This window comes from Sphaerodactylus townsendi, linkage group LG05 (genome assembly GCF_021028975.2).
Source record: "Sphaerodactylus townsendi isolate TG3544 linkage group LG05, MPM_Stown_v2.3, whole genome shotgun sequence".
NCBI lineage: Eukaryota > Metazoa > Chordata > Lepidosauria > Squamata > Sphaerodactylidae > Sphaerodactylus > Sphaerodactylus townsendi.
The window spans coordinates 97,798,805-97,819,242 of record NC_059429.1 but is presented as its reverse complement, the minus strand read 5'-3'; the positions used below and the strand labels follow the sequence as shown (position 1 = coordinate 97,819,242).

Sequence of the window (20,438 nt, the reverse complement as noted above, 5' to 3'; positions counted from 1 at the left end):
CAGTAACAGGAAGGAGGGTGAGAGGGAAGCATGCAAAGCAGCATGAAGGAGTTTGGGGGTGAGTGAGACTAGGTAGGCAGACTGTGTGGAGGGACGAGGTCTGGGGCAAAGCTGTGCTCAGTGGCAAATCTTCCCATTCCAGCTGTGAAGAAACATTTAAATGTGTGCTAGAAGTGGTCTCACTTGCTGTGGGGAGAATAAAAAGTGAAAGGGAGGCTTGAGGAAATACATCCATACGAGAAATCTTGTGGTGATGCACATTTGCCCCCAGTGCGCAGCAGATGCCTTGTGAATAATCGGCTAAGGAGACTCAAAGTAGATAAACAGATTTCATTCATACATTATGATAGCAAGATATAAAGGAAGAAGACAAAAATGCAACAAAATTAATGTAAATTGGCAGCTGTATTATTTATTGAAATTATACATCTTCTGCAATTGTTCTAAAACATTGGAACTTATTTTACTATAGGAAACTGTGTGTAAATATATTTATACACCAAAATGTGTAATTATTTGTAAGACCCTTAAAAACAATTTTTAAAAAATCCAGCATTTAAGTGAGACTTTAAAAAGAAAGGTGACTTAATGTGTGGGACACCCCGCTTTCCACAGGTGAACCCCTGAAATAGGTTTGATAACAAGCTCTCTACCCTCTGTTTTCCACTCCATACAGACATTTGCTGACGCACAAAGAAAAAACTTTGGCTTTGTGATTCTTCCTGTTAGTTTTTTCCAGTGTTCAAGCCCAAGATCTTTTTGACATAGTTCTGGACGTTAACATGGAGTTGTGGTTCTGTGGCAGAAAATGTCTTTACAGCCATAGCCCGGGCAGTCTCTGAACCGCTGACCATGGCTCGGTAGATGGGGAGGGTGTATTTTTGCTTTCCCTGAAATGTAAAATACAAATTAGAAGGCTTCTTTGACACCAAAATCACAGTGGACCCTGCATCTACACTCTCCAACTTCCTAGAAGAAACTAAGAAAATCTCTTCCAAATTCCATTATTAGATATCCCAGAAAACTATAAATTTCTCCCCCTCTCCCCAAGCTGGCAATTACTTATGCCACAGAGATCAATTTTTTGGTACAATTTGACATTTGTGCCCAGGTCTTTGTACTCAGGAGGTGGAAAGACTGCACTAATCAGAAAATGGGCTTGGAAAACCTACACAGCAAGCTGTAGGGTTGTAAAAAAGGGACTGTTAATACAACTGGATACAACACCTGAAATAATCAATCAATCAATCAATCAATCAATCAATCAATCAGAACCAAAAAATGCTAGCAACGTCCTGGCAGCTTCTTACAAAACTTGTCACCAAGTACATGCTTGCTACAAAACTACAAACAGCATCAGTGTTGATATCAAGAGCCTCTAGAAATTAAAACTGAAGTGTACAGAATGGATCGCTCCACATTTTCCCTGTTTGCAGTCACAGTGTTACATCACAATGAAGACCAACGTCAATATCAGGCTAGGGGATCAGTCCTGACTCCAATAACAAATTCTGTGGGCACCATTAACCATGTGGGAAAACTATCCACTGCCAAAGTTAGTTCAATATTTTTAAGCTTAACCAACAACTTTGATCCTCAACAAGCCTGTTAAAAATGTTCCTATTTAGTCTGTCTTCAACCATCCTAGGTTAGCTGCCTCGTTGATGTGGTTTTCCACAGGTACAACGGGCAAGAGACAATGTTATTCAATGCCTCTTCTCACTGCAGTTTCACCCTTAACAGGGGTCAAAAGATCTCATCTTGCTTACACCAACACAAACTTACCAGACCATTCTTTCCCTGGAGTCACTATGGTCTGTTGTTTATTTTGGTCACCTTAATTTGCATAATTTGCACTTTGGTTCCAAAATCTAAAACAAGTATGCCTTGTTTAAACGCTGGAAGTAGGAATCAGAATGTTCTCTGAATTGTGACAGAATAGTATGGTTCTAAACAAATTCCTCCTCATTCAACAGAAAGCCCTCGCTTAGACAAGGGCAGGGATACCTGAAGGGGAAAGAGAGTAAGCCTTCCTACTGAGAGGGAGGGCATTAAGCCCTGCCCCCTTTCCAACCAAGGACTGGTACCAGTCTGCAATTCAGTACATTAAAGCTACTGGACTATTTATTAAATTTTCTATTTCTCCAAAATTTGCTCCTGAGCTTCCTCTAAGGAATTCAGGACAGTGCATATGTTTGTCCTCTTCTCCATTTTACCCTAGCAACCCCATGATGTAGACTGGGCCCTCACTATCTTTCAGCCTCAGGTCACTGAATAAGCATTATGGCAAAATGGAAATTTGTATTGGGGCCTTCACAGTGTGACATCAACATTTTAAACTCAGGTATTGGATTAGTATGCCTAGGGACTATTCAACTTGCAGAAAAATTAACCACAAACCTGGCTGTGAAGGAAGTCTTTCACTTTGTCAAATTCAGCATAATGATTATTCTTGAGGAGAATCTGGCACCACCGAAGACGCAGCTCTGCATTCTGTGCTCTGGAGATTTTGGGGTACAGGTTGCTCATCTTCTCAACGTTCCCTAAATATGAAACAGTAAATATTAGCTAGTTTACCAGAACATGTGATCACAGTCATAAGAAAGGCATGATTCCAGAACTTTGTATTCCTAGAAAGGCGCTCCTGCCCACGCATGCACATGCCTAGATGTCAGGTCTCGAATCAATAAACGAACTCTGAATCAATAAACGAACTCTGAATCAATAAACGAAATCTGAATTGTTGATCGGTAGTGTTTACTGGAAGGCAACGAACCACCCAGCCTGTAAAAAGCCAGTTCTGACAAACCTGGCTTTTGCTATCCCATTTATTCAGAAATAATTCCCCCTCCCATTTTCCCAAAGAATGTGAGAAAGAGTTACTTTGGAGTCAAGGTGCCCGAAGGTCAGTGACAGTTAGAGATAAAGCCACCTGGCCTCCTACCCCCACAGAGCAACGGAAACATCCTGTTTCCCTTGGGAGCAGAAGATGTCAGAGGTAAGCCTAGTTATCTACAAAGTGTGTGAAACCATAAAGCAGAGATCAAGGAAAGAATGTCCCATTACAGCAGTGGTAACATATAACAGGCTGAGTACATATATCTTGTAGCGATTACACTGAAGCAGGAATGCATCTCAATCCATTAGATATAATCACCACCCATATATTATGTAACAATCACATTGAGCTAGGAATGCATCTCAATCAACTAGGTGCCATCCCTGACACTAGAAGACATACAAAACAAGTGACACAATCCACACACAGCTCCTCAATCAACAGTTTGCAACACAGTTTGCTCAGGCAAAGCCTACAGCGTCCCACAATCATTTGTTCATTAACACAGAACATTTTACCATCTGGCAAAGGGGATTTTTCCAGGACTTTATCCAGGAAATAGACCAGTTGGAAGGTTTTCCAAGCAGAAATATCCATAGCTTTAATTGACTCCATATTGTGATCAGGAGACACCCATAGTTCTGCCAGTTTCTCAGCTGGCTTCATCAGCGCTTCTCCTGGTGAAAGGTCAGGGAGGTATGGGGGCCAGCCAGGTGTGTTCAGCCACCGGTCAAACTCAAAGCCTGCCACAACAGTAGGGGGTGAGGAGGAGAGAAAGAAATTCCCTGGAATTAGCAGAATGCATCAGATAATGAGGGCACAAAAGCTTACGTTAAAATTAAAACCCTGCTAGTCTTTAAGATGCCACAGGACTCCCATTCATTTCTGCTGTGGCAGAGTAACCCAGGAAGTCCTTAGGAATTATTAATCAAAGTAAATGGTCAACAGAACACATTTCAGTTTTTCAATGTGCTTTGCAAACATTATTTCAGTAATCAATGTTACTTATAGGCCAGCTCTATCAGCTCCATCAAGTGTGGCTTGCCTAAGCTCACCTGCTGAAGTAAATGGTAGAGACAAGATTCAAAGACTTCCCACTCTAATCAGCTACATGTCAGCCCAGCTTTCTGAAACAAAATTAATTTTGCACAAGAAAGAAAACCCAAGGCCTTTTGCTGCTCAGATGTGTGAAAAGTGGGCTTTGTTCTTCTCTTTGCTGGGGTAAAGAAACAGTCAAGAAGTCTCTCCTGTGAATAAACTCTCTTTGTCATGAGGGGTGTCTCCTCATCTGGCAGAAGCTGATGCAACAGGAGTGAAAACAATCTAAGGTTGAGTCAAGAAAGGAGATAGCCTCAGACAACAGCAGAAAAGCACAGATTTGCATGAGGGGAAAGGGTGGGCCTATTCCCCTAAATCCAGCAGCTAGTCAGCCCAGAGTGAAGGCCTTCCTAAATTAACATTCCAAAATGAAGTAGGAAATCTAAGAAAAGATAACCTGGAATGGTATCCACCCCTTTCTTCTTCAGTTCTGGAAAATACTTCAGGTAAAACTCCAAAGCATCATCGGCTGTGATGCTCTGAAACTTGAACTGGTTCACATAAGCCTGCAACAGAGAAAGACTGGCTGAGAAATCAGTAGTGACACTAGTGGCGTACCAAGGCAAACTGGAGCCCTGGGCAAAACCTGAGTTTGATGCCCCCGCCCCCCCAATGGGAAGCCACCCTCCTCCACTGTGACCAAACAATGATTTTTTCCACTAGGTCGTTTCAAAGTCACCATCACATTATAGAACATGCCCCAACTCACAAATCTGAACACAAAAATGGGCCATGCCACAACGCAGAAATAATTAAAAAAAATTTTTAAAATGCTTTCAAAATATTTTATTACTGCTATGAACACATTTTATGGTGTTGTATCCAGTAATACAATAATAATAACCTTTATTAGGCATTGAGAGAATACAAGAAAGAAAACAAGCATTGGCAGGAAGGGCGTGGATTTAAAAGGAGAATCTGGGGAAATTTAGGGGGTGCCGGCTGTCAGGGGTGCAATTATTAAGATAGCAGCATCAAAATTTCAGTGTATCTTTGTGAGCCCCTACTGATGATACCACCCAGGTTTGGTGAAGTTTGGTTCATGGGGTCCAAAGTTATAGACCTCCAGAATTGTTTCCAGAATTAGAACAATTCCCTATCAGTTTTCTGTCAGCATGGCCAATTGGCCATGCTGGTAGGGGCTGATGGGAATTGTAGTTCCTGAACATCTGGAGAGCCGCAGGTTCCCTACCCCTGTTATAGACCCTCAAAGGTGTAGTCCCCATCTCCTATTAGCTCCCATTGGAAACAATGGGGGATGGGGGCACTCCCTTTAGGAGTCCATAACTTTGGACTCCCTAAACCAAAACTCACCAAACCTGGGTGATATCATCAGGAGAGTCTCCCAAAAAATTCCTAAAATTTTGGTGCTGCTAGCCTAAAAACTGCGCCATCTGCTGCCCAAAAACGGAAAAAACACTGAAAATGCAAAAACCCACAAACGAACCTGCAGTTTTGGCGCCCACCGCAAGGGGGCGCCCTGGGCAACTGCCCACTTTGCCCAATGGGAGGAATGCCTCTGAGTGACACAAGTTGAACAGAGAACCTGTGGTATTTCAACATGTAACTAAACTCACTAGCTTCTCTTCCAGCTCTACCCTGGAAAATCTAGAACTGAGGGGTGAGGGAGACTGCATGCAAGGAGGATCCTTTGCTTTTGGGCCAGCATTGAATTTATTTAACATATAGTGTCACAGCATGCTTAGGTCTTAAGAGCTGGCCTACTGCCTTTTGGAAAAAAGAGACCCATTGATCCTCGTCAGCATTTGTGACCTCTTTAGGTTTGAGATACCAGCCTTCCATCTGACTGGTAGGAACTCATCCTCCTTTCTACCCTGTTTGCATTGTTTCTTCATCCTGGTTGTCTTTAAAGGAACCTGTAAGTTACAGCAGCAGCTGACTGGGTTGTGTTTCCCACTGGAGGTACATTATCAGTATAAGACAATCTCCCCATTACAGTTTTCCCTTATGAGATGTTTCTCATCTTCCCAACACAATGATTTGATTCCAAGCAAAGTCCATCAGTTTGATGACAGAATTCTGGCTTGTCTGAGACAGCTGTGAATGCCATAAACTACTTTTACTGAATGGAATCCATGCAAGCAAGCTCTAGAACTTGCTTGGTTACACCTCCTATGGCTGCAAAGTAATGTCCTTTGAGAGCATGCACTAGAGGAGAAGGGCATTTCCTTAGGCTCTCATGAAGCAGAGAGGAGTTCCAGGCTAACATACCATACCTGAAGGAAAGCATCAAACTTGATCTGGTCCCCCACAAGATGTGCAAGGTAGGAAACAAAACAGTATCCCTTTTCATAAGGGGTCTCATTGTAGGTGTCTTCAGGATCAACACCTGGTAGAAAGAAATGAAGAGGATGCTGTTTACAAAACTGATTGTCATTACAATGAGGGAAGAATACCAGTCAGAATTTATTTTAGTCAGTGATGTCCAGTGTGGTTCCCATAGCTTTGATGACCATGAGCACCTGCCAATGTGTCTCCTGGCACCCCACATGTTTTGTCCCCAAAGAAAAGGCCTGAACCTGGCTTTCCTCCACCTCACTAGAGTAGGAAGTGCTTCAGAAAAGCCCAGAAGACATCTTTGTGTCTGCAAGAAACAACCATTCAGAAACAGCTACTTTCATCTTAGAAGGATGCTGGGCTTGAAACTTCCTAGATTTAATGGAATTTCCCGCTGTGTTGCGCTTGAATCTATCCCCCCTGACAGCTGCTCTGTTGCAGTGCTCAATTCCTGTGCTCAAAATTCCAGAAGTGTTCACAAATTCAACAACGTTGGACACCTCTGATGTAAAGTATATGTATTCTATTTTTCTCCATATCAATTCATAACCTTAGTGTCCAGTAGCTTACTGTTTCTGTTATCCAGCTTTCTCACAGTAGTTCCCTGTCCTTCCAGTGTAAGAATAACTGGCAAAGAGTGAGCAACATGCCCTCCCCTTTGTTTGTGGCTAAATATGGAGTGACCATGACATTGATCAACAGGACTATACCTGCTTTAGAGCCTTTAACTCAAAATGTGTGTGTGGGGGGGGGGGGGTGGGAGGGAATTGAGAAAGGTAACAGCAATTTTGACCATAGATAATTTCCTACCTGCTAGACATTCAGTTTTCCCTTCCCCACCTTGTCAGCTATCCATTCAGTTCTCAGAAGCCCATATTTTGCCATGCAGATGAGTACTGTTATCAATACCGACCTGGTTCTATGCTGACTCTGAGCTTGTTGAGAGGATGATCTTCCCCAGTGTTGTCCATGTGCTGGCGCAACAAAGCCCTCCCTGTAGCAGCTTCCAAGCAGGTGTAAGCAGCACCTGATACAAGGAGGTGAAGCAACAGAGAGAAACTGAACTAGTATTCAAAGGCTTTCACTACAAGAAGCCAATGAAGACAAACTGCCTCCTTGGTATTCTGGAGTTGGTCAACAGTACTTGAAAGGGCATTTGGAGAGCAACATTACAGCTACTTTGAAAAATAAAAAAGCACTCCTAAGTCCCTTAAAGGCAAGAATGTTTCCCTGGAAATAAAAGCAAAAGTATCCCCTTACCCCCATGTACACACACGTATTTCAAATACTCGGAAGTACATGTTGCTGTTCCTCAAGCTGGGATTCTAAACGTGCATTCAAATGTCTAGGCAGTATGCAGCACAATTATCACAAAGGACTGAGAGCCAACGTGGTGTAGTGGTTAAGATCAGGTGCACTTTAAACTGGAGAACCGGGTTTGATTCCCCACTCTGCCACTTGAGCTGTGGGGGCTTATCTGGTGAACAAAGTTAGATTGTGCACTTCAAAACGTGCCAGCTGGGTGACCTTGGGCTAGTCACAATTCTTTGGAGCTCTTTCAGCCCCACCCACTTCACAGGGTGTTTGTTGTGGGGGAAGGGGGAAAGGAAAGGAGATTGTAAGCCCCTTTGAGTCCCCTTACAGGAGAGAAAGGGGGCATATACATCCAAACCTTAATCTTAGACAATATAACTCAAGGGTTTCAAACATGGTGCCCGTGGAGGTTACAGTGTTGCCAACACCTTTCCTGGTGTTCACCAAGCATTTTTACAAAATGGGCAGGGCCAAAAGGGGTTTTGATCCAGCAGGGCTTCTAATCAGCTGTGGAGACTTTTAAAAAGTTGCTATGGTAGCAGCTGCTACAACAGGATCTTCACTGTGTGACTGAAGCTAAACTGGTGTGTATCCAAGAAAATATTTAAAAACAATATTTTGATAAAATCTCTGTGAACAAAGAAAGCTAGCATACTGAGGAGGAGGCTTGGCCTAGCCTAATAAGCATTCCCTCAAGAGCATACACAAGATGGTAACAGTGCTATGCTCCCTGTTTAATATTAGCATAGATCCTAAGGCAATAATAGACATTTCACTACCAAAATATGCCAGTGGTCACCTCTGTGGATGTATACTGTACTCACACACCCTTGGTGTTCTATGTTACTTTCTCGGTGTAACATATCCTTCCACTGTTCTTCAGTCTACATGAGTGCTGCCAACTACTTCTCAGCCAGTTTTGTGCCATCTGATCTGGCAGGCTACAGCTTATGCAAGCATGAGCCAGAACAACACATTTGCTTCTTGACATTACAGGAATCTCACACTGTGAAGAAACCAAGCAGGAGCTCATCCTTCCTCCAAATATTATTTGGGCATACATTATTTTGGCAGGGGTGGGGCAGGACACAGCTGCAAGTGCTATCCTTTTCTGTTCTACAAGGAATATCAGGATTTGTTCTGGTATACTCACTGACCCTCAACTGCAAAGTAACAATATCAACACATCTAACAGAGTAATAAGAGATGTACAACTAGTCAGTTTGGGCATTTGCAGGCTATCAATGGATTCAGATGAACTGGCACTCAGCTACAAACAGAAGGTCTAGAAATATCTTGAAGAAAGAGCAATTGCCACAAAAAAAAGATTGAACTCATTCTCCCCAGTCTGTTTCCTGCCAGTAGGATATGAGAAAAGCACCTGGGAAACAATCCCAAAATGTAGACTTTGGTCTTGTGTGTGGGTACAGTCAAGATCTTCCCCAGGGCACCCAAAGCTAGTAAGCCATAATATAATTGTCACCTTGCACAGAAACAGGAAACTCACCGTAGATTTCTGTAGTTATCCTCCTCTGTGCATACATGGTGAACCCCTCGTTCAGCCAGAACTCCCCCCAATGGGCATTGGTGACCAGATTTCCAAACCAGCTATGGGAGATCTCATGAATGATCACATCTGCCAAGGAACGATCTCCAGCCAAGAGACAGGGAGTGACAAAGGTGATACACGGGTTCTCCATCCCCCCAAAAGGGAATGAGGGTGGCATAAATAGGACATCGTACCTATCATGAGGAAAAAAAATTATCAGCAAAAACAATGCTCTCCTTTAGGAGAATGAGGCTGCTCCCTGATTTTTCTGCATGTTCTGATAATGCAGGTCCTGCTAACCTCACCCTCAGCAAAGCCCCAAAGAGACGACTTTAGGAAAAAGACAGAGAAAAGATTAACTTGCCAAATCTGAATGTTAACTGTCATGATCTCAGGGGTTCTCTTCAGGGCAGTTCCTCTTGTTTTACAGCTACAGTGACTAGTTTTGCAACATTCAGGCCCCTTCTGCACATGTAGAATAATGCATTTCCAATCCACTTTGCAGCTGGATTTTACTGTGCAGAATAGCAAAATCCACTTGCAAACAATTGTGAAAGTGGATTTAAAGTGCATTATTCCGCATGTGTGGAAGGGGCCTTGGAGATGTCAGTCCATTGATCCACCTGGATGAGCACTGTTGACAGGCAGAAACTTTCCAGGGCTTCAGACAGATAAAGGTCTTTTTCAGCACCTGCTGCCAAGGAGCTTTTAACTGGAGATGCCGGGCACTGAGGCTCAGTCCTGCATAACTGTGTGTTCCACTACTAAGCCACTGCCTGTTCTCCCGGAAGGAGTACCTTTCCCAAACATATGGTCCAAACAGCTTCTCTCCAGTGGTGAGAAATTCTTCAATCACACCGTTATATTCTTTCTTAGCAGCTTCAATGAGGCACGGCTCAGCCCATACTCGACTCCTAGAAGGAAAACAAACACATCAATGGAAATCTGTAAGAACATATCTTTAGCCATACAAGCAATAATGCATACCACCATTAACCTTTGGTTCGTGAATGTTGACTCACCTGATCACTGGGGACAAATAAAAACCTAAAGTAGCTTATAACATTATCCTCACCTTCTCCATTTTATCCTCACAACAGCCACCCTGTGAGGTAAGTTAGGCCAACACATAATGACAGCCCTAAGTTACCCAGTAAGTTTCCATGGCAGAGTGGGGATTTGAACCTGGGTCTCCCAGATCACAGTGACATTCTGATCACTACAACCCTCCAGCAGCCTTTCACTAGATGTAACAGGCTGAAGGTACTGTACATGTTTTTGGACATTCTGTCTTTATTAGTCAGTAACTGGTAAGTTCAGAAAGGGTAGAAATCAAACTAATTAATTTACTGCCAGCCCTGCCTTGAAACCTGTCATTGAGAGTGCTAAAGAATACCTCTAGGTAATAGCTAACTGCCAAGAACTGTGGATTCTAGGTATATGCATGTATATACATATACCCCAAGCTGAAAAAAAGACTGAACCATGCTGAGAAATCTTCCAAGGGATGGAAAGATCAGGTGAGAGAGTGCTGGCCTGGCCCCATTTAGACTGCCCCTCCCCCCAGGTCCTCTTCACAAAAGCTAACTGGGGCTAATGAAGAACATTACAGTTTCCGCAGGGCCTGTAAAACGGACCTGTTCCGCCAGGCGTTTGGCCACCCAGGGTAACATCGAATTTCACTATAAATTAACATCTGGCCTCCCGTGGGTGCAAGGAAGAGAAGGAGGGGGGGAGGAATAATTTCTTTCTGACCCCATCAACAAATTATGGTTCTTTTAACTTTGTGAGGGTGGAATGTTTTAGCTGTTCATGTTTTTAATGTATTTAATTGTTGTGAACTGAGCTCCTTGGGGGAGGGTGGTATATAAATTGAACAAACAAATAAATAAATAAAACTGCAGGAAAGGAGAACAATTTGGATATCGAAGGCTTTCACGGCTGGTTCAACTGGTTGTGGTGGGTTTTCCAGGCTGTGTGGCTGTGGTCTGGTGAAACTTGTTCCTAACGTTTCGCCTGCATCTGTGGCTGGCATCTTCAGAGGTGTATCACAGAGGGAAGTCTGACTTAAGCAATCTTTGGAGCATTGCCCTTTTAAGAGACTCACAGAGGCAGGCTGCCCGAGCAGCAGCTTCCCTGAAGCAGAGTCTCAGAGCCTGTGGGGAAAAGAAGAGTGAGTGAGGGGGACTACGGGTGGCGGCGGGCGGGCAGGAGCCTGCTGGGTGCCCCACAGACGTGGCCCCGGCTCTTCCCTGCTTCCGCTTGCTTTGGCGTTTCCTTGCTTGCAAGCAAGGAAACGCCAAAGCAGCCAAGGGCTGGGGCTGCTGTAGGGATCCAAGAGGCGGCCGGGATGGGGGAGCGATCCAGTGGGGAGTGGGTGCCCTGGCTCTTCCCTGCCCCCGCCTGCTTTGGCGTTTCCTTGCTTGCAAGCAAGGAAATGCCAGAGCAGCCAAGGGCTGGAGCTGCTGTGGGGCTCTTATAAGATGCCTCAATTGATGTGATTTTATTGGTATCTTTATTGGTATTTTTATTTTTGAAATTTGCTACCCTAGATTTATACACGAGTCAATAAGTTTTCCCAGTTTTGGGTGGTAAAATTAGGTGCCTTGACTTATACACGGGTCGACTTATACATGAGTATATACGTAATTTCATACATTCCAGCTTTTAGCAAAAGGAGTTTGTTCGGTTCTTCTCTTTTAGAGGAATAGTCATATTATTCTGCTGAAGCCAAAAACATCAAGGATTAAAACATTTGCTAATTCTTCTCTTATTATTTCTGTGATGTTATTGCATTGTACAGGGGTATGAGTTTATTTTCCATGCAATTTTACTGCCAGTCACTATGCATGTTTGGTTTCAGAAAAGCAATTAACACCTGCGTGCATGAAATAATTGTGCATTTGAACCTTACAGCAGCCTCTTACCTGGGCCCCACTTCAGCAGAAACTATGTCCCCAACAACCAAGGCAACCAAATAGGAAGGGATAGGCTGAGGCATCTTGAAAAGAAAAGTGTTGTCTTTCTTGTTCTCCCACGTAATCGCACTCATCACCGCGGTAAAACCATCAGGGACCTACGAAGAGCAGAAACAAACATGAAATGCCTTTTGTGGGGAGGAGATTAGCCTTAAGGATAGATCTTCTGAGAAGGAGCCATTCACAGCCACTGTTGCTGGCCTCTCAGAAAGAGAAATTTGACAGAATATAAGCCTCTCAGAAAGAGAAATTTGACAGAATATAACACACACACACACACACACACACACACAAATAGAGGTGAGAGGGAAAGAAGTGACATACAGGACACAAAAAATGATGCCAAGAGGAAACTTGGGCAATGGCACAGAGACATGGAAAATGGCAGCAGGAAAGATAAAATGGTTTAAATATGCCCACATTGGGAGGGAATGCGGCTCCAAAACGCTTCAGCAGAAATAATTGTTGTAAAGGGGTTTTCAAAAACAGAGAACATGCTGCTTGGAAATGTTTTCAGAACCAAAGGGGGAAAAAACAATGCGGAATTCCATGGAGGAAATATTTTATTCCGAGCCATAATGATATTAAATTGTGTGTGTATATGTGTGTGTTTTTTTAAAACTCTTCTGTAATAGGGAAAGAAAATGGCTACTATAGGCTGCTATGTGGCAGGTCCAGGAAAATCTGAACTTTCCCACCCACCTGGCAGCCACCCAGGCTTTGTTGTAATCTTTTTCAAAACAATGCTGAAATGGAGGCAAAGTCTGGATTAAAGGGCACAAAGACCATATGCTGAGACATATTCGTGTAGTTGGAAAAAAATCTGTACATTCAAACACAGTCCACATAAGGCTGACTTTCACACACACTATAGCCCTGGTTTGGAGGCTACTGCAAACCTCTTCTGTATAGCAGTTTTTGGAGAATGATGCTGTTTGCAATAACCTCCAGACAGTAGCCATGTTTTGCAATATACCTTCAACATGATCCACTAGTGAATTAGGTATACCTAAACATGCACAGGATCAGAAGACTAGTCATAAGGTTTCTCCACAGCTGATTCCACAGCAAGGTAGTTCTCATTAGTTGTCAGGTAATCCATTTTCTCTCCATTGTAAGCTGTGGCTTTGCTTTCATGCCCTCCCTCATGCTGTGTTCTTACCTGATCTTCAGGGTTCTCCACCCACCTGGCTTTCATGTTAACAATTTTGAAAAGTGATCCTCTCCCACCCTCCCACCCCCTAAAAAAATTTCTAAAAGGCAGCCTGAATTGTGAGGGATTCTCTTCAATTTTTTCCAATCTCTCTTTTTTTAAACAAATTAGCAAAATATTTACAGAGATACCACTGGACATTCCCCCCCCCCCCAATTAAAAGGCAAGAGATTCTCTTCAGTTATGCTAATCACTGTAAGGGATTGACAAATGAAAAGAGGAATTCACCAGAAACTGACAAATCTTCAGGGAAGTCCTGCAATTATAGTTGCTTCCTCTTTAGACAAGAGATAGCATGGTGTGGTGGTTAAGCGCTGCAGACTCTAACCTGGAGAACCAGGTTTAGTTTCTTACTCCTCTACATGAAGACTGTTCGGTGACCTTGGGCCAATCACAGTTCTTTCAGAACTCCCTCAACCCACATGGAGGCAGGCTATGGCAAACCACCTCTGAACATCTCTTGCCTTGGGAACAGACAGATGAAAGAAACACTCATCGGCCCCTTCTGCACATGCAGAATAATGAACTTTCAATCCACTTTCACAACTGTTTGCAAGTGGATTTTGCTGTTCTGCACAGCAGCAAAGTGCATTGAAAGTGGATTGAAAGTGCATTATTTTGCATGTGCAGAAGGGGCAATGGAGTCCACAAGTGGTGGCATACACAGGCATACTATGCCACATAACTCACATGCATGCACTCAAATTGGTAACCGAACAGAAGCTTAGCTTTATGCACAAGCCTAGAAGTCTGCAAGTACAAAAAACAACCTATTTATGTATTATGACAGGAACTGACCCTCAGTTGGCCCCTGCATGTCAGAGTCCAAGTTCCTCACATTTATGAGACAGGTTATATCAACTACTCGAAAACAACTTTCAAAACGACGCCCTTCTAAGTCTACTGAAGCCAATGGACTAAGAAGCGTGAAGTTCTGCTTATTTCGTGCTGCTCTTGACTTTTCCCTCCTACAAATAGCACATTTTCTCCCTCCCCACTGGAATTTTTTCAGCCATCCATTTTTTTGTACCCGGGGAGCATCTTACCTTTATTACAGCTGAGTATGTGCTTTTAACTGCAGGGGTGTCAAAGCAAGGGAAAAAGGACCTATTCAGCACAGCTTGGCCTTGGGTGTACATATAGGGCTTCTGCTTGCCTGCTGTCTGCTGAGGAGTAAGCCAACACACCTGACAAGAGACAAAAGACAGTCCTCTATGAGCAGTAGGAAACTTTACCTGAATGCGAGCCGAATAAGTGCTCTTGACAGCCGGGGTGTGAAAGCCTGGGAAAAAGGACCTGTTCAGCACAGGAAAGCCAGAGGTGTAAAGCAACGGTCTCTCTTTCTGGGCTGTTTGGTGCACATCCAGACAGGATATCTATAAAAAGCAGGTATAGGATCAAATTGTGAGCTACTATCACTTAGATGTGGCCACTATTAACATTTTTCACAGTTTGTTATTTTAACACGGACAAATCTTACGTTGCTGTTTTCAGTGTATTGTTTCTACCTTGACAGCTGCCTTTGGCTGGTTTTTGGAGAGAGAGAATATAAATTCTCTAAATAAAAATGTAATGTTATTTATATGCTGCCAACCCTCTTTTCCCCTAGTGGCACTCATAACATCTATCATTCTCCTCTTCTCCATTTTATTCTCTGTAAGGCAGGTAAGGCGACCAGTAAGCATTCATAGATGAGTAGGAATTTAAATTGCAGTCTCTCAGATCCTAATCCAGCACTCTAACTACTGTATGCAAACAGAATCAGCTTCATTCTCATATTAGACTGCCATGGATTCCATTCTTTAGTAACACAAGCATCATTCTAATGGCTTTAGCCATGTTGTCCTTTGAAGGGAGTGGGGACTGTAGAAATTGGATAGTGAGAAATCCCACTCCCCATGCTCAATCCAAAAACTCAAAGAGACAAGCGTTAAGCTCCACACACTGACATCTCTTATACAACACACTCTGACATAGAGTGTTCAGCAAAAGCAGATTATTCAGGTTTTCAAAGCTGTGTTGCTGCTCTGAGAGTATTTCTCTTAGGATAATATGGAGCTAATCATGCCCACACACAACTCTGATCTAATGTGCTGCTGTGCAGAATTTTACAAAGAGTATCAGAATTTCAAAGACTGGAGACGTGAGACCAAGGTGAACATTCTCTCTCCTACAGTTTTACCCGCAATGCACTTTAAAGTAAGGTGTAATATGACCATATACTGTAGAAAGGAAGAGAAACAGTGCAGTGTAGAGGTTGAAATATTGTACTAGGATCTGGGAAATTCTGCTCTGAGTCCCAACTTTACCTGGAAACTTTTGAGTAACTTCAGGCCAATCTCCCTCTCTCTGTGTGTGTGTGTGTGTGTGTGTGTGTGTGTGTGTGTGTGTGTCATTACCACTCACAGTGAGGAAGAAAGCAGAAATGAAACCAGCACCAACTCAAATGAGCAAGGGTCACATGATAGCAGATCTAATTCAGAAGGCAGGACTTACATGCAGCAAACAACATGCTCAGTCCACAACTCTTCTATGCCACCTTTTCACCCAAACACGGCCCCCAAGAAGGTGAACTTTAAAACATTTAAAATAAAGTAGATACATGAAATAATTCAATCAAAGCAGGGGTGTCCAACTCTGGTGCCCCAGATGTTCATGGACTACGATTCCCATCAGCCCCTGCCAGAATGGCCTGCTGGCAGGGTCTGATGGGAATCCTGCGTAGTCCATGAACATCTGGCGCACCAGAGTTGGACACCCCTGAATTAAAACATCACCAAAAGGGGAGGAGGAATTATTAGGGGTATGCCAAGCGAAACATAAACGCTTTCAGGCACTACCAGGGGACAACAGTAGAGGGAGACACGCGAATCTCGTAGGAGGGAGTTCCTAAATTTTTGAGCCATGACCGAGAAGAAGACCCGTTAGTCTCAGATTGTGGGGGCACCCGATGAGTGGCTTAAATGGGGAAATATGGGGCGAAAGGGCGTGCAGGTCCATGCGCATAACCTGAACCCCAGACTTCAGAAGGGCCAAGGGGAAGGAGGCGGAAGTGGCTCGGCTGCTCTCTCACCCCAGGTCCCCCGCCAGCCCGGTAGGCGACCTCCAGCACCACCGTGTCTCCGCACGTCAGAGGCTCCGGCAGGGTGATGTGCAGCGCCGAGCCGTAGGTGGCGAACGGGCGGCTCTGGAAGGCGAGCGGGCGCAGCTCCCCGGGCTCCTCCGAGCCGTCCCCTCCGCAGCGGCTCCCCGGCGGCGCTAGCCCGGCGCTCTCCACTTGCACGCTGGGGTGCGAGTCCAGGACGACCTCGGCCGCATGATCGCGCAGGCAGGTCAGCTGCAGGCGGACGGAGCCTTGCAAGCGGCCCGAGCCCCCCGGGGGGTCGAAGGCCACGCGCAGCGCCAGGTGCAGATGCCGGAGCTGGAAAGCGTCGGCGCTGCAGGCGGAAGCCGCGTCTCCAGCCGCCATGGCGAGCCAAAGAAAAGGCCGTGGAGACGGGGCGGGGAAAGGCGAGCCAGGGGCCGCCCTCGGGAGGAGCGAGACGCTGCCGGGATGCTCGCCGTGCAACTGCCGAGGAGCGCCGCTGCTTCAGCTGAAGAGGGAGCAATGGGTCACGTTAGATAGAGGGTACTTGCTATAATTTAGACATTGTCTCTCGCCACCCCTTCCCATCTGAAATCTGGAAAGGATCACGTTGCAGGGCTGTCGTGAATTGCAGTAGATAAAGAGTGGCGGATTCTAATCTGGAGAACCGGGTTTTAATTTTTAACAAAATCACCACTCCAGTGATAGACCTTTGCCATTAAAATAGAATAAAAAGAAGCCTTTCTGATCGTCCTGGAATGGTGACCTGAAGAGTCGGAGGGACTACTGTGGTCTGAGTGAGGAAAGTCAGAGAAGAGCAAGAAAACCCAATCCAGTCCAATCCAAAAACCTTTATTAGGCATAACATCCAGGAAATCTCGAACATTGCAAGAAAACCGGAGGTCAGCTAAACACACGATGAACTCCTTTGCTTTCCCTGCAATGGGAGAAAAAAGTCACACTTAAAGTGATAGCAGAATTTGAGCGGGGCTACTTAGAGTAGAACTAGTGGTCTTGTACAGCAACACTCCCACCTTCACGAAGTAAACTCCACACAGCTTTGTCATTCATAAGAAGGCTTTTATCATTCAGTTGCTCTAAGTATGTACAAGTAACTATATACAACGTAAGAATTAATTCAGTAGGACAATCAAAGTGCTTCTCAGCCTTTAACACCTGTTTCCTGGGTAAAGGAACACTGGAACCAGTATCAAGGCTAGCAAGTGCTTTTATACAAGACCTCAACCAATCATGTTAAAGGTCACTTGGAACAGGTAAGCAGAACCGGGTTTGTCAGCTCAGTCTCATGCTGACTCATGCTGATAGGATATGGACACTTTAACTATCATGACACCCCTCTCTCATATCCTAGGAAGCAGTCATTACATTACAATTACAAATATTTACAAAGAAAAGCTACATATAGAACACATTGACAATACTCTAACAAAGGCAACACATAATGTTCAAATGTCAGTTCTTGGTACTGCTTTAGTAAACAAGTCAGTTTGATTTTCCTCTGTTTTCACTTCTCAATATAAGACAAAGAAATTGTTTTATTTTGCACCATTTATTGCTTATGATTACATTTGGCAGTACCTAACACCAATGTATTTTGTTCCTTTGTTCCTCATAACTTTTCTGTTTCCCCAGCTAAACTTATACAAGTTTGTGAATCATCTTGAATGACTACAGGTTCTTACTACATTGCACCTTTAAGTCAGATAGCAATTGTTTCATCCATTGCAACTCTGTGCATGTCTCTCTAGATAACGCGACAATACTCTGCCTCTAGATGTTGACAAGGCAGCTTGTTGTCTGTTTTCATCTCCATACAACAAGAACATCATCAAAGCATTATTTAATAAGATAACCTTGTGCAGGACTTTCTACTTTCAGAATCATCTGCAAAAGAACCATTCATCTAGCTGCAGCTGTTAACACTTGCTCTTGTTTCTGAGCTATCACCAAGCAAAAAATGCTGTGTACCTTTTTTTAAATAACTAACGACATCGCTTCCATGCTTTACCTCTGCCAAGCATGTAGAGTGGGTTTAGGACACAAGTCTGCTTAAATAGCTTAACAGCAAACATTATATCTGGTTCTTGTCCAGTTTGCCAAATGGGCCAAACTTCCAAATGACAGAACGAGATATAATCCAGGGATTATCAAAAGAAACATCAGAATCTTTCTTTCCTTTAGTGAACTCAGTAGACATAGGTGCTTTTTGCTACTTTCTTGGCTTTCTCTAAGCCAGTACTCACTATGGAGCTCTTCAATTTTGTCTTCTGACTTAGCAGCAAGGTTCCTTTCTGGCTGTTTTAGTTATGCTAATACCTCCAGATAGGTTTTTCAGGTAGCCTAAATCTTTCACCTGAAATGTCTTCCTCAAACTGTCATAGACATCAGTGATTTGAGCATACAGTTAAGGCAGTAACACACATGTCATCTATAACGTAAACAATTATGATGACTTGCTCTTACATTCACCTTTTTAGTATACACGCTAGTGATCCGCTAACACTTCAAGTTGAAACCCAGTTTTACACAAACCATCATGCAAACACTGATTCCAATTTCTAGCTGCCTGGCGTAGGCCGCACAGCGATTTACTTATATAATTTGTACACTTTGCCTTTTCTCAAACTGCATATCCAGGTGCTGGTTTGCATGTACACATCCTCTGCCAGAGGAGCGTGTAAATATGCACACTGGAAGTCAAAGTGGACGATTTTCCATTCCCTTTGCATTGCTACAGCTAAAGCAATCCAGTCTCATAGGACTCAGCCTTAGCAGTAGGCTTAAATATGTTTGCTCATAATTTTCGTAGATAGGTTTTGCCCCAGTAGCCCTGGGCGAACTGTAAACGAAAGGCTTTGTACAAGCTATCCCCATTGGGCAATGATTTCTTTTTGTACACCCAACGTGATCCAACCACTTTCTGGTCTTGTGGCAAGTCTACAATTTCAAAACATTTTGCCTCACTAAGGGATTCAAATTCATCATCCGATAGCAGCATTCCACAATTCTTGTTCCTCAGGGAGGTCTAGTTTACCATCTCCTGAAACTTTGAGGCTCTACCCAAGTTTGACAGATCCTAACAGCCTGAGTAACACCAAACCCTTTGTGGCGGCACTTCCTTATTTTCTCTGTTGGACCTCAAGCGGGAAAAAATCAACACACTTCATGCGTTTTCCTTCTTTATCAGAGTCTGAATCCACTGCTGTCCCTCTCTTCACTTCTAGGAATGCGGGACCTTGAGTAGAGGAGGATGGCGCCTCTGGCTACTGATTGCTGCACCCGTTGCAGGCTGTTCAGCTAAGGTAAGGAAAAACCCTGAATTCATTAGAAATGAACATGCTTCTAACCTGTGTGTCTCTCAAAGTTGGCACTTCTAGAGACCACACAATTGCTGCCAAAATTCAGACTACAAATCTATAACCTTTCGGTTTTCTGAACAACCGGTAAACCTTAATTCTTGATACCTGGTTTACCTTTGCCCTTGTGCACTTGGTAATAAGACATTGGGCAAAGCCTCCCAAAGCTTCAGGTGTTTCAAAAGAGGGTTTCTTTGCCAAAACAACATGTAATGGGTGTTTCCTGAATACTGGAACTCCAGAGACCATTACACTCACGCGGAGTGGCAGCACAGACAGCCTCCCCCATTAGTGCGAAAGGGTAGTTTTGCATCCTCAAGCATGCAGTCAACGCATCACCTGCAAACTCCCAAGCGCCTTCTGATAACCCCGCTCTCCTGAGGCGTGTAAAAGAGCAAAGTTACAGCACAATCCCCTCTTCTTGCCAACCAGGATTGAAAGGTTTTTACTCATGTACCTCCCTCAGCGATCCGTTTGTAGCCTACAAGCTACTTATAGGGTGGTTTTCAACCACATGGCAACCCAATCCTGGAACCTCTCATGCAGGTTTCTGCTTTGGATTTTAACAGTAGACAATAAGAGTACCTACTATAATCATCCACAATCAACATGATGTAACGTGGCACCCCTTGGCATTGGCTTAAAAGTGTCCAGTAAGCAATGTGAATGGACCAAAGCAAAGGTCTG

General features: G+C 43.9%; 1 protein-coding gene across 2 annotated transcripts; it reads right to left on the bottom strand.

Annotated features, from left to right (window-relative positions):
* Nucleotides 1–386: 386 nt before the first annotated feature.
* LOC125433655 (arginyl aminopeptidase) lies at nt 387–16,789 on the bottom strand. Of its 2 annotated transcripts, none has more exons than XM_048498356.1 (11): nt 16,363–16,789; nt 14,336–14,476; nt 12,026–12,174; nt 9,896–10,012; nt 9,057–9,292; nt 7,149–7,262; nt 6,175–6,287; nt 4,335–4,443; nt 3,358–3,582; nt 2,401–2,543; nt 387–890 (listed from the first exon to the last, which is right to left on the bottom strand). In XM_048498356.1, the coding sequence occupies exons 1-11, from the start codon at nt 16,756–16,758 to the stop codon at nt 726–728; spliced, it is 1,908 nt and encodes a 635-aa protein (XP_048354313.1). In that variant the 5' UTR covers nt 16,759–16,789; the 3' UTR covers nt 387–725. The 2 variants fall into 2 exon arrangements, with proteins under 2 accessions (XP_048354313.1, XP_048354315.1); XM_048498358.1 differs by lacking the exon at nt 14,336–14,476 and adding an exon at nt 14,525–14,665 and having other exon boundaries at nt 16,363–16,784.
* Between the last annotated feature and the right edge of the window lie 3,649 nt (nt 16,790–20,438).

Bases quoted from the DNA above. Each gene is read 5' to 3' on its own strand.
- LOC125433655 (XM_048498356.1), bottom strand. From the start codon at position 16,758: ATGGCGGCTGGAGACGCGGCTTCCGCCTGCAGCGCCGACGCTTTCCAG. The intron at 14,477-16,362 runs GTGAGAGAGCAG...GTCTCTTGTCAG, and splicing joins GGGCTGGCGGGGGACCTGGG to GTGTGTTGGCTTACTCCTCA. The intron at 4,444-6,174 runs GTATGGTATGTT...TCTCTGTTGCAG, and splicing joins AGTTTGATGCTTTCCTTCAG to GCTTATGTGAACCAGTTCAA.